General features: G+C 38.3%; 2 protein-coding genes across 2 annotated transcripts in view; both read right to left on the reverse strand.

The window, feature by feature from the left end:
* The window catches only part of LOC102220601 (ezrin-like), a 34,554-nt gene extending 32,262 nt beyond the window's left edge, over positions 1 to 2,292 (reverse strand). Inside the window, exons 1-2 of the mRNA XM_005803123.3 lie at positions 2,195 to 2,292; positions 108 to 241 (exon numbers count right to left, since the gene is read on the reverse strand). Coding sequence (XP_005803180.2) covers positions 108 to 119 — 12 coding nt within the window. The 5' untranslated portion in view covers positions 120 to 241; positions 2,195 to 2,292. The remainder of the gene's footprint in view (positions 1 to 107; positions 242 to 2,194) is intronic.
* Positions 2,293 to 4,797: 2,505 nt separating this feature from the next.
* rsph3 (radial spoke head 3 homolog) lies at positions 4,798 to 8,479 on the reverse strand. Its single transcript, XM_023347941.1, has 8 exons — positions 8,249 to 8,479; positions 7,073 to 7,154; positions 6,796 to 6,937; positions 6,572 to 6,717; positions 6,255 to 6,458; positions 5,749 to 5,911; positions 5,535 to 5,621; positions 4,798 to 4,990 (listed from the first exon to the last, which is right to left on the reverse strand). The coding sequence occupies exons 1-8, from the start codon at positions 8,311 to 8,313 to the stop codon at positions 4,911 to 4,913; spliced, it is 969 nt and encodes a 322-aa protein (XP_023203709.1). The 5' UTR covers positions 8,314 to 8,479; the 3' UTR covers positions 4,798 to 4,910.
* Positions 8,480 to 14,193: the final 5,714 nt, after the last annotated feature.

The following is a 14,193-nucleotide window of genomic DNA, read 5'->3' on the forward strand; positions in this document are numbered from 1 at the left end:
AAATTAAAGTATTTATGATTAGTGTAAGCGCTACCACAGGTTTCCAACAACAGAAGTGATTCAAAAGGGATCGAGTCAAAATATCAATAAAGTAAAGGGTCACCTACCGCTTTGGGCATTTTGCCGTCCTTTTTTCCCCCGAGCTGCTAAGAAAAGAACTGCTAAATATGAGAACCAGAAATAAATAATAAATAAAATAAAGACGTGTGCTCCGTGCGGCTCCGGATCTCAGAGCGTCCTCCTGGGAGAGAGAAAAGAAGAGAAACGAGTTTCAACCACTTGTGTGCTACTTAAACTCAGCTGCTCAGATCGACACTCCTGCAGGCGACAGTCATCATGAAGATGAATCATCAAAGTCCGCAAACGTAGCACGCGCCACACCGGAATACTTCAAAATAAAAGTCGAACAACCAAGAAATGCTTTTTGATTTCCATACAAAGATATATATACAGTATATAAAAATATAAAACATTCAATTTCTTCCAGTTTTTTATTGCAATTCAAGTCGTTCAAGTCCAGTAAATAACTTTAAATAATTAAGGTTGCCACAAATTGTAAATAATATATGCTGCCAATAAAAGCAGTGTTGGAACACACTCCTTTTTATTGGTGCTCATGAGCATATTGAACAGTCTTGTACAGCAGAAAGTGTCAAGAAAAAGATCATTAACAATGAAAGAGAGAAATGTAGGTCTTTCTTACAGAGAAATTATAAAGAAAGTCAAAGTGTCAGTCAACTTCATCGTCAAAAGGCTCTCAGAAACTGGGGCAAATTCTGACAGGAAGAGAACTGACTGATCCAAAGTCACAACTGAGTCCAGAGGACAAGTTTCTGAGAGTTAACAGCGTGCTTGATATGCGGCTCACAGGAGTTGTCCTGGCCGATGTAAGCAAAACTCAGTTTCAACTGTGAAGGAAAGATAGACAGAGCTGCAGACTTGGGAATACAAGTCCACAATTGGAATACTGACTGGAAGAAGACATTGTGGACTGATGAGTCAAAATGTAAAATCTTCGGTTCAACATGCTAGATCTTTGTACGGTGTCAAGTAGGCGAAAAGGTGATTCCATATGTATGGCATCAACTGTCAAACTCGGAGGAGGAAGTGTGACGATCTGGGTCTGTTTCGCCGGATCCATAGTGAGAGGAACCAAAATGGTTCAAATGGTTTCATTTGAACTAAAATGGTGACCACAGCATTCAACAGCACAATGCATACCTTCTGGTATGGATAGTCAGGAGTTCATACCTAAGCAAGATAATGACCCGCAACATAAATATGCTTTAATTTCAGTGTGCAAAGAGACATTAAACTGCATATTTTAATAGCAAACTTGAAAAACTGGGGTGTTCTAAAACTAAACCTGGTCCTTTGACATTTATTTTTATTTCATTTATTATATTCTGTTAAAAATTTGCATCACAAATATATTGGGATCATTTTCAACAAAAAGATTTTCAGGATTTTATTTTATTTTAAAAATTACAAACCGGAAGCCCTGCAGCTTTGCGTTAGCTTGACAAAATTGAGTCACAACGGCACATATGGACGTTACGTTTTCTATGCAATGCGCCTCACCCACTTTCTATAATAAATGTTTATTCTCTCCACCCTACTTTATTCTAACCTTCAGCGATGACGCCTGCTGCATTCGCCAACAGGCGCACACCTCAATTTATTTTCTTATCCAACTATTTGTTTGTGTCGCCTAACAAAGTCGATCGCAAAACACGCAAAACTGCGTCTTACAGTGAAAACACACTAACAGCTTTTAAGCGGTGTTACCTGTTTACAGAGTGTTCAAATGTAACAAAGTGAAGATTTGTGGACCTGGAAATGTTTCTGAGTTTTTGTTTGGTAATGTGCACACCCACATACATCGAGAGAGAAACTAAGCTCAGAACTGTTTCATTCATCTGTTTTTTAACACATAGTTTTACTAATAAAATTGAGCACAAAACTGCAAACTTTTCAGCATCTTCAATTTGGGTGCTAATACTGAAATTTGGCTTTGAGTGGAAGCCCACATCCTAATCCCACAGACACCTGTTGGGAGATTTTCCTCCTTTGTGCGGCGCAGCAGGGAAGTGCGCGGCAGGATAAAAAAAAAGTGCAGAAAAACCAAGTATTTGCGGATTTTTAAAGGTGCACTCCTAACTCAAACCAATAGCTGCTGAGGTGGAAGTCTTACCGGAGCTTGGTGTTGGGTTTTGGGAGATGAGTTTGTGTTTGTCCGGAGCGGACAGCCGCAGATTTTCCTCCAAACTCAGTGAATGCAGACAGACGCAATATGGCGCTCCTCCATCCCAGACAGAGTGGAGAGCGGCTGCAGGCGCCGGGAAGATGCGGGACTCCACAGGTTCACATTTTCACCTGGGCTTAAAACCTTTGCTACTGTCTACAGGTGCATCTCAACAAACTGGAATATCAAAGAAATATTGATTTATTCCTGTATCCTGTAATTTAATAAATAAGTGAAACTCATGTACAGATTTATTACACACAAACTGATATGTTTAAAGTGTTTACTACTTATAACATTGTTACCTTCTAGCTAATGAAAGGTCAATCGATGGAGTTATGTCACATGGAAAACCCCCAAAAGTAAACAACCTGAAGGCTGCTGTGAAAGCAAATGCTATAGCACATGAATGCAATAACTCATACCAAAGGTGCTCTAACTAGATATTTAATTGCATTTTCATGGACTGACATTTCAGTTGTGAAAATATTTTTATTATTTTAGTTGAAAATATTATGGTTGCTTGTGCATTTTTTTCCTACCACTCAATTTTCAATCAATACGGTTGTGTGCATATGGGAACAGCCAGTTGTTTCAGCAACAATTATCAAATCACCCTGGATTTCTGTGGGCCATAACATAACATTTCTGTTTCTGTTAATATTGCAATGACCTGAGTGACTGATCTTTGAAGCCAAATCTATCAAAATTAACTGATAAAAATGAATGAAATATAAACTTATGGGTGCACTGATTATAATTATGAGATTTGCGTTTTAAAATAAACTACTGAAATGAATGTACTTTTTAAATGTATGAAGATATTTGTGCATAATTACAGGACCCTCATTCAACTGTGTCCTGTAATTATGTAATTATAAAATGTGTTTAACGCTGAATTTATAAACAACTGATTTAAATAGTGATTCCTTACTGATTACATTCTATATTTTAGTTATGATTCAGTAACAATCTGACTAAGAAGGGAACATTTGCCTTTAAATGAGCTGCGTAAATCCGGTGAGAGAGATCAGTCATGTGTGCAGCAGGAACCGTTAATACGACCCGACTGAAAGAAAGCATTTGAAGCGCATCCATCAGCTGATCATAGACTGTGAACGAGAGGTTACCTGCCGCTGGTTACGTCACAGCAGAAACTTTCACAGACAGGAAGTGATCCACCGCACCCAGCGGGCGGAACTTATCCGAGGAGCTGCAGCGAGCAGAGGTGGGAGGCGTCAAAGGTGAGCCGGCCAATGGCGCCGCGGGGATTAAAATAGAGCCGTATATATCCGAGGTTTCACCTACTTCTCTACATCACACGAAACCACAAAGGGATGCGGTAGTCCTGCTCACCGCCACTCCTTTCACCGAGAGAAACGCAGCAATGTGTTGCATTTATCTCCAGGATCTGAAGAACTAAAAATAAAACTTGCCCATAATTTGGCGCAACATCAAGCTTAATGAGCTAATATGAAAGGAATTCAAAGGTTAAAGGAAATTCCCAGATTGGTAATGAAAGATAAAAAAAGAAAGGATGTGGAGACTTGTTCTTTGTACTCTTTTACTATAAGTGCTTCGTTAAGCTGAACAGTTTGCTTGACAAAAATGCAAAACATTCTTTTATTTGCCTGTAGGCGCATCTGAATTAACTGAACAGATGCTGATGCAAATTAATTAATTCAAAGGAAGGCACTTTGAATGATCCTTTGACTGTTTGGAGCTCATTGATTGCCACCAGTTGAGTGTCTCAGCTCATAAAACCTGAGAGAATATGTCATGTTTGTTTGCTCTGCTTTGGCTGAGAGAGAGGCAGGTTGGGACATCAGTGAGAAGCTGCTTATGGTTCCTCTAATGCAGAGCTCAAAGCTCCACATTTGTAGTTATGTGTATAGTTTATTTACGAGTAGATAAACACTGCCTAAACAGTGAATAGTTTAAAAAAAAAATCTAAATGATTTTCATAGATTTCTGTTTCTGATAGGGCTTGACCTAAACACACAGATTTGACCTTTCACACCCTTTTAACACGCTGTCACCACTCTGAAAGTATTCTTAACAGACCATTTTATCTTATTTTAGCCAAACACACTTATCCCAAAGCGATGTCATCCATGACTCTTTAAACCAATACATAAATAAATAATGTGTGGAAATACTGAATGGATGGCAGTTTCACCCAGAGAGTATTTTTATCTGAAATGATTGTTTACATTTTAAACAATGTTATCAAATGGTGATGTAAGAGCTGTACCACATAAAGAAACTGAGCACCTGAGAGAAACATTCATCACTTTCAAATATTGAGGAAAGGGTTTTGACATGGCATCTCTTGCTAAAATATTTTTTATAAAAGTGACCATTAACAGAAAGCAGACTCAGCCTTCTGATTGGATAGTTGCATGAATTTATGTAAAGCTTTATAGGTTTACTAATATACACCTAAGTCATTTTCTTAAGATCCTGGATCAACAAAACCAACTAAATATATTTCTTAATATGAAAGCTAAAGTAGTTTGTTAAATACAAGCCAAAGGGAATCCTTCAGATCCTTCAGTAAAGCACATTTATTTTTTCAATTGACAACAAACTGAATCGTGAAAGATAAAAATACTTTTTTATGACTTTTATTTCTGATGGAACATTTTCTGATCACCTGACCTTTTCATGAGTCACAGCAGTTCTGACCCAACATGAGATGCGTAAACTCCAGCAGTCTTTTCTGGGTGACTTCATAGATGATGTCTGAAACAGACACACAAGATGAACATCTTTAAAACGCATTTTGCTCAGTAATGCTCTTGCTACTCTTCCAGGAGCTGTGTAATGTTTAGTAACTACCAGTAGATGGCACTAGATGAAAGTATTATAACTTTATGCAACTTTTTAAATATTTTGGTGACACATAGATGGGACTAGTAAAATGATTTTTGTCCATTAGTTCTAAGGAGGCACGTAACTGTGGCTGTTTCTGAATAATTACATTTCTTTGCAAAATTATTCATACTCCCTTGAACACTAGAGCAGGGCAAGTTACTTGATTGCAAAATAAAAGAAAAGAAAAACACAAGAACACATGAAAGTTTTCAAATCTTGCCCAAGATGTTCCTGAAAACCTCTGAAGACTTCACAAAACATGACAACGGATGCTAAATAATAGAGTGGGCTGAACATTTCAAGTGTAAATAATTTACCATGCTTCTTTTTTAGAATAACACATCTGAAGCAATTGATGAAGCTGTGATAAAGTAAAAGGTTGAAAACAATAAAAGGATTCAGAGTATCTTACTGTCCAGCACTTCTCTTGCTGCATATCTCTTGTCTAATTGGTTGTTGACCTCAGCAATGAGCCATGGGAGGAAATTCACTGAAATATCTGCAAAAATAACACCAGAAACATATATTTTTTTAAAAAAAACATGCAATGGAAAAGCCTCCACGCAGGCACTCATAGAGCACCAACGCCCCCTTTTGGTAGAACAATGAAAGCTGAAGAGGCTCGCCTTTCTCCACAGGGTCATAGAAGTAGCCGTGGTTTCTGAGAGCGGTGAAGACTGCAGGGATTAGTCCAGCCAAGTACTGCTGGCTGAACACCCGGGCGGCGATCTTCTCTGCGGTTTCCTCCTCCTTCTTTAGCACTTCCTTCTGCTGGGCAACTCTGCGCTCCTGGAATCAAAAGGAAAATGTTTTTTTATATTTCTGTGTGTGTGTGCAAAAAATACCCCCCTCCCCCCACACACACATATATATAAAAAAGAGATTTCTAAGAAAAGCGCCAATCAGATTAGATTTGATGAGTCTCCTTAACAACAGCAAGCCCATCAAACCAAAACCACAGATCACACCACAAAACATAAAAATAGCTCTTATAAAGTTACAACTACTGATTGAATAATAAGTATAAACTATTGCCCATGCAACTTTATGATAATAAATAATCCATTAAATGAAATGAAAATGAAGGTAAGAGTGTTGAATGCTTAATAATGGTAGCTGCTTGTTCTCGTACTTTCTCCTCTCGGTAGCGTCTCTCCTGCTCCTCCAGACGCTGCACCTCTGCCAGCTCGTTGTTTCGGAGCTCTTGGAAGACCCTCTGCTGGGTCCGCAGGCAGGCCAGCTCCTCCTCCTCCATCACTTCCAGCAGGGACTGTTCAATCGTCTTTCCAACCAGAACCTCCAACACAGGCTGCACCTCCAGGTCAAAGTCAAACAGCTGCAGAGGATGCATATATTTAGATGATGCATTGTTTGCTTTACCCTGTAGTCACTGTTTGTCTGTCAATATGTACACATTATCTTTATTGTATTTCTGCTGAAAATACTCACATCCCCCTCCTCTATCTGTGTTTCAACATCTACCCCAGATTTGGCAGGAACGAAGAGCGGAGTCGATGGTTTATCCAGGAAATCGTCGGTCTGACAATCCATCTCACTAACTTGAATGATATTGCTCAGCTCCTCAAGGAAAGAGTCTGGAAATAACAGAGACAGTAGTTTGTTTACAGGGTTCAAAAGTACATTGGAAAACGATTTTAGCTAAAGTGCTTCACCTGTTTGCACATCAACATGTTGTCTGCCCTCTATAGCTTCAGGAGTCTTGGTTTTTAACTGATCCTTGGCCTGCTTTCGAGCAATAGCTCTCCTTCTGTATGCCTGCTGTCTTTGCTGCATACCAGGGTCTGAATGATTATTCTGTAGAAATTGGGGGATACAAGATCATTCAAAATTCAAGAATACTTTATTTATTCCAAAAGGAGATTCAATTAAAAAATAATAATGATGACAAAAATGTAGAAAAAGAGGGTAACATAGATGTTTCATCCATACTTTTGAAATGACCTGCTGGCCTTGGAGATTTCCTCTGACGACCCGACGATCATACATAATGTTTCCATACTGCAGCTGGCTCCTATTTTGGCAATGAAAGAGGTGCAATAAAATCTTCAGCAGTTTAACTTTGTCATCCTGGTTGTTCAGAGAGACAAACTGATCCTGAGTAATGTTATATTTAGATACAGAAGGAGTGTTAGAAATGCTTTTTCAGACATTTCGTTCGATGACTGTGAAAAACATTACTAGAGTGCAGTGAATCCCAATTTCACTTTTTTGTACCTTTGGTTTTTGTCAGATTTAGATGTTATTTTTCTTTGATGAGTTCGAAGGAAAACTCAACTTTATAAAAGAATAAAGATGAGTTTATTCTTTTATAAGTTACAGCCAAGTGTGATTAAGACCTGACCTGTATAATAAAGAAGTCTCATTAAACAGGGGGCCCTGAATATTATTCTCGAGCATAAAACCCAGACAAAGAATGTCTGGTCATCAGCTTACCTGGCTTAGGCAGCAGGAGCATGATTTAAAGTACGCAGCAAGTTTACCTCTGAATAGCTCGTAAAACAAAAGAAATGCTTTACATTAAAGCATTTTCATTTAGAAATGGGAATTTCATTATCAGACAGTGAAATTACAGTTAAAATATGCAGGTTAAAGAGGTACTTTCTTATTTAAATGTCAAGTAATACCATAGAAAAAGAAAAAGAAACCAAAATTGGACTACTATTTGTACTGACTTGTCTGACTACTGTAAAACCAGTGGATTTCATACTTTCTAGTTGTTGTCCTACAGTGAAAGTGAAGGACTTTTTTACTTAAAAATCCTTTATTTAAAACATAAAAACATTAAACAATGGCAGACATAGACAATAACTTGATAACATAAATGGATTTAACTTTATTTTTCTTAAGCTATTTTGACTCATCTTTAAATTACAGAAACATGCATGGAGTAGTCAGATTCTTTTTTAATGTATTTTAAATCCTAAAAATAATTTCAAGACCTTGTATTTTATGGCCCACAGTGAGGACCCGACCCCACGCTTCGGAACCACTATGCAAAATTACACTGCTAGTCTGGACCTGAGAGCTCATACAACTACTATGTAATAACAGTAACAATCTTGCAGCTTTATCGTTTTAGCTAAACAGTTTAAAAAAGAAACGTACGGGTCGGGCAGATCTCTGTATTTGCGGATCTCCACAGGTTTGGGGTGACTTGAGTAGGTGTACATCCCGTTTGGTTCTCTGGGGCAGTACAGACGGAAAGCAATGGATCGGAAGCCGCTCCGAACTTTATTTACCGAGATACAGTTCAAATTGGCGCTGACACTTGGCGAGTAAAGTCGTCTGTTTGGAAGCTAACAAGTGCGCAACGGTTGTAGCAACCGTATCCAGGAAGAAAACCAAGCGGACGTTACGTCACTTCCATTCAACACCAACATTTTTACGAGTTGGCTAATTATAACGCTTAAACCTATTTTAATTTTTTTTTTTTTTTTTTTTTGCCTACCTTTTTGCTGATAACTAGGAATATTATTTATGTGCCGATCAAGTTAATTCAATTGCGTCATGTTTTTAAAAACGCCCAACTAAAAATAAAACATCAAACTTTTAAGGATGTAATAGTTTTTCAAATGTCAGAAATAGGATAGGAAAATAAAATAAATATGGATCTTTTCAGTTTGTACCCAATTATCAAAAGTTCAGAAAATACAAATCTGATAGAGCGTCCACAGAAAAAGTATAACTAACAGAATTGTGCCTAATAGGCATATAAAACACAGAAACAAATTATTTATGAACACTTATGGCTGGCTGTGTTGTCACTATAGGAACTCAAATTAACATGTTTGCGTTACATTCTTCTTTCTATCATCAGTACTTGGACTTTCACAGCAGCTTATATGTTTCTTGTTATTTGCAGACTATTTTTGCCTTGTTGAAAACAAAAAAAAGATCTCAACTTCCTGTGGTTCAGGTCTACGGAGCCCGTCTCAAAGCTAATAAAGACACAGGTAGTGCAGGAAAAAAAAAGTTCTGAGTATAACCTTTTGAAGCAAAGACCACATCCTGCATAAAAAGCCAATAGGTGAAAAGTCATCCTCCTATTGTTGCACACCTACACTTTCCCTAAACTATAAACATAAAAAGTGTTACTAGAAAAGCTCTAATTCAGTCTGGACACTATCTCATTATCTTGATGGTTACATCGTGATAACACCGAATATCTACGTACAGAGGCCTTTGGGAACAGGCAGTGTGTGCAACATCGACTGCTCAGCGTGCATGTGGGGTTCACAGGCAAAGCGTGACTGCACTCTTGAAAACAGATTTGTTTTGCTCCCTGCCAACAACAAGCTGCGGCCAGCATGAGGTGTTTAGTAAAGACCTGAAACGCAGCTGAACACGGCGCCGAACCACAGGCAGCATTCTCAGCCCTACGTACAGAAAAGACTGAAAGTGTCAGAGAAAAGTAGGACAGCGACCAGCCCTAAGCTGCGTGCAGGAGCAAAAAAGGTCACAGCTTTGTGAGAGTGACGTCAGAGGTGGACCTATCAATTATTTCATCTACATCTTGGTTTTTCTCGACAGAACTGTCAAAAATAATTTTTCTAATACTGCTATTACATAACGTAGCCCCCACCACAATATTTATTCACAATGTGGAGCTAAATATAGCTGCAGCAGCATATGCTTCTTTGTATAATGAGCATCCACTCATTCGAGGGATTTGTGTGCTTTGAGGAGCTGGGCTTTGCATCCCTTAGTGCACAATGCATTGTTCATGCCTCAGTGGTCCCAAATCATTACGCTTTATTAAAATGAGCAAACGGCCAGGCTTTGCCACTGTATTAGCCTGTTCTCGTTAGCCAGAGCCGCAATATTATGTAACCAGCAGGGCAAGCTTCCACACGTTCACCCATTGTTTTGGGGGGCGCTTTGAGTCTGAGGTTCTCCTCACACCACCTAAACGTTTAAACTCTCCGCTCACTCTTCAAACACAGACAGGAAGTTTCCAGGTTGACGTCAACAAGAGAGTTATCACATTTTAGAACAATGGGTCTTATCTTGGACAGTGAAGAATTGAAGTGTTACACATGGGCGTAAAAATATAATCTGTGGAAAAAAAATGGTTGCTGAAACCTTGCAAAAGGTGCATCTTTTGTAGAAGCAGGAAAACAGAGAGGCTCCATTGTTTAAACTTTGCCACTTATTCAATTATTACTCTGTTTTATAGTCCCCAGTCAGAAATCAAAAACCTGCAGGGCATTTAAAATACATTTGTCCCCTTGCAGATTCTTTCTGTTTTGGTTTTCTGCTCACATTTAAATAATTTGAGAAATTTTCATCAAAATATAAGCTAGGTCAATACAAAATGTGAAATTATAATGTAATGTTTTAAGCAAACAAATCTGCGTGTATGTGGAAAAGTAATTGCCTCCAGCATTTGTGATGACTGGCAATGAGTCTTTTGCATCAATGTGGAGGAATTTCCATCCACCCTTCTGCGTAGAATTGTTTTATTTCAGAAATGTTTAACAATTTTAAAGCATAAATGGCTGAAAGACATGTCTTACCATCCAAACCTTGTTTTAGTCTAGACTTTGACTAGACCATTCCAAAACCTTTATTAAGTTTTTTCTTCTTCAGTCATTTAGAGATAGACTTGCATCCACATCCACCACTATGTTTAACATCATGATAGTTCATAAACAGTATTTATGAAATACTGTTACATTTATGCCACATTTAACTGTAAGCTACATTTCATCATGTGTAATTTTAAGAATGAAATCAGAACAAGCATAACTGAAAACAGACGAGAAACAGGATGGGGTGGAGTAACAGGGTGGAGTAGCAGGGTGGAGTTACTGGTCATGTTAATGCAGGAATCTGTGAGAGGACAAATTAAAGTGTTGAGCCTAAATACTGAGGGATGAGTGGAGGATGACACTAATATATTACTCCAACTGAAACTTACAGATCTTTACACTTTCTTTGATTCTTCATCTTAGCTGACATCACCAAGAAGTAGCAAGAATACAACCTCTTTGCAAACAAGCCACTTTGGAAATATTTTTTGATAAAACATTCACCAAGCAGAAATGATCATTCAATCAAGCAAGGGAGGCGCTGCAGGGAGAAAATATAATTATTTCCAAGAGTAAAAAATGCAGATGATGTGCTGCTCTTTTTATGATATGGTCTGTTTGCTTCACAACATTTCTATTGCAACACAGCATAAGAAATCTGCCAGTCTTTGTGCCCCAATTATCTTCGTCAACACCGTGTCCCCGTTTATTTTGCTGAACCCAGACTTCACATGAGCGCTGTCGCTGCAATATTTACTGCAGGACATGTTCACACTGCTGATTATTGAGCAGCTCATCATGCTGAGCACTCGCGACACAGTGTGTATTTCTCCTGCCTTCATTATCGACAAGCGGTCACAGTAAGCTGAGCTGTGACAAAGCTCGCTGTCAAGAGCTGCTGGACATGGTCATTATGGCTGCCACATCAAAGGTAGCCTGTTAATAAACACGTGCTCATTGAGTCACATTGAGAGGAGCAAAGGATAAAATATTAAAATGCAGAACAAAAATACGGGTCGATTTTCGATTGTCAGGTCGATTCAACTGTTTTTCATAAGCAAAAGATAAAAAGAAATAATCCAAATGTCCACAAATGTGATAAAACAGCAACTTAAAAATACAAGAGATAAAGATACACTTGCTGTCCGTTTTATTAGACACATCTGTTCAATTGCTTTTGAATCAGCCAATCACCTGGCTTAATAAATAATCACCTCAACATGTATTTAGGCATTTGGGGCCTTTCTTTGTGAAGCTTGCATGTTCTCACCTTGCATGTGTGGGTTCTGTCTGGGTACTCTGACTTCCTCCCACATCCCAAAAACATGACGGTTGGGTTAAGTCAACACTCAAAATTGCCCTTAGGTATGAGTACACTGAAAAAAAACGACTGCATTTCCAACTTTAAAAAAAATGCGTTAATTGGTCACACACGTAATCAAATTAAATTTATCCAGGTTAATTTAATACGTTTGTTTAGTCATCAATGTAAACAAACATAAAGTAAATTTGTGTTCATTGTAACCAATGAACACTATATTTTTTTAATTTGGAGTTCCATTCTCTTTTTTCAGTGTGTTTTGCATGGTTCATTGACCTGTGTTGTCCTGTTGGACTGGCGACTTGTTCAACCCGCCACTGAGCCTCCTCAGAACAACAGCTAACTGTTTTATTACGTTATATCAATATTTCAGACAAGCAGTTAGTGATCATAACCTCAAACTAAGATCCCATAGGTGTTAGTACACCATAAGAGCTTAGATTGATCAGATCTAAAGTCATGTAAAAGGCATTATGAAAAGCCTTGGTGGATGTAACTACTGCTGTGCAAAGGGTCTCCAAGATGTGTTTCACTGCAATGTCATGCTAAGTTGCCAGGGTAACTACTACTAGCAATACAAGCTGATGAGAATATATTTCTCTCCATTCTAATGTTTAGAAGTTCAGATAGTTACTTATAAGCGGATCAGCCATATTTAATCTGAAGAGATATTTACTCTGATGTTGGCTGCACATGAAGTGTGCAGCCAACATCACACATGAAGTTCTTGGAAAAATACTGGCTTAATCAACTTGGAAGCCAGAAATCCCAGCTTCTGAGGACAAACTGAATCTGTCACATTCACAAAATAAGTCACCACCCGAAAAAGGTCACACACTCTAATATTTAGGTTTGATTACAGGACACATATGATGTGGCATTGTTTTGAAAAGATTCTGCAATGTCACAAAATTTATTTCTCTTGCATTGATGACGGCAGAGTCTGACTGCTGCACAAAGCCTTCTCCAGCATATTCCAAAGATTCTTAATGGAGGGTCTGGACTCTGTGGTGACTGATCCATGTGTGAAAATTATGTCTCATGCTCCCTGAATCACTTGTTTATAATTTGAGCGTGATGAATTCTGGCATCGTCATCTTGGGATTTGTCTGTGTCATCAGGGTCATTGAGTATGTTGATAGCGAGCTGACCTCATTCTTGAACACGTATTGTTGCTGAACCGAGACCTGACCAACTACAGCAACCCCTGATCAGCCCTCACTAGGCATGATGGGTAGTCACTTCACCCACCTCTCTTCTTACCCTGGAACTCTGGGTAAATCTGCACTCATCAGACCGCATGACCTTCTTCCATTGCTCCAGAGTCCAATCTTTATGCTTAAATTAAAGCCTTTCCTCCCTGTTATTTAAATAGTCACAAACACAATCATTCTGAATTTTCTTCCGGCCACATTTCCTCCTGAAAGATGATGGGTCCTCACAATCCTTCCAGTTTTTAATAATGCATTGGACAGCTCTTAACCCAGTTTTAGTAGTTTCTGCAATCTCTACAGATGTTTTCTCATGTGAAATATTTCATGAGTTTGTTTTGTCTGTCTGAATCTCTAGCATCATGTGAACCATTATTGTCGATGTTTAGAGTTTGGAAACAGTCCATTATCTAACCACAAGTTATTTGTGGCGAAGATCATCAAGATTCATCGCAGATGCACAAACATGTTGACTTAAGACTTTTCATGTTTGCTTTTTAATAATTCAGGTGTGCATGTTTAAATAGAGACATATGATTCATATTGTGACCTTTCTGAGGATTGTTTTAAACTTGTAATGACTTCCGTTGTCAATGCTGCAACTCATGATGCTTTTTCCAGTGGCATTTATCATTTCTTAAAACAAGATCTCTAGTTTCTGTCTACAGTACATTGGTTTTCTCAAATTCAAAGTGTGATCAAACATGTTAAATGAAGGTCTAAGATGAAGATTGTGTGAATTTACTTGGCAATGTTTGACTTTTACGATGCGTAATATGTCGAAAGATCTTCCTCTTTCAATTATTATCGAATATTTTTTGTACTAGTTTGTTATTTTAACACCCAGGTTAAACCGTTTTCAAAGGCCTGCTCTTTCTCAATCAGATGCAACAATGCAATGAATTAAATCAACTTCTTAAGGAAAGAAAGTTGTGTAAAATGTTTTAGAAAGGAAGGAAGAAGCGGTGGCATCAGCCCATCGCACCG

The sequence above is a fragment of the Xiphophorus maculatus genome, chromosome 15, assembly GCF_002775205.1.
Source record: "Xiphophorus maculatus strain JP 163 A chromosome 15, X_maculatus-5.0-male, whole genome shotgun sequence".
NCBI lineage: Eukaryota > Metazoa > Chordata > Actinopteri > Cyprinodontiformes > Poeciliidae > Xiphophorus > Xiphophorus maculatus.

What these genes read in the sequence shown, in the direction of transcription:
- rsph3 (XM_023347941.1), bottom strand. Translation starts at nt 8,313, where the DNA reads ATGTACACCTACTCAAGTCACCCCAAACCTGTGGAGATCCGCAAATAC. An exon ending in GCCAGCAGGTCATTTCAAAA is followed by an intron (nt 6,938 to 7,072) that starts GTATGGATGAAA and finishes CAATTTCTACAG; the next exon opens with AATAATCATTCAGACCCTGG. An exon ending in ACATGTTGATGTGCAAACAG is followed by an intron (nt 6,718 to 6,795) that starts GTGAAGCACTTT and finishes TGTTATTTCCAG; the next exon opens with ACTCTTTCCTTGAGGAGCTG.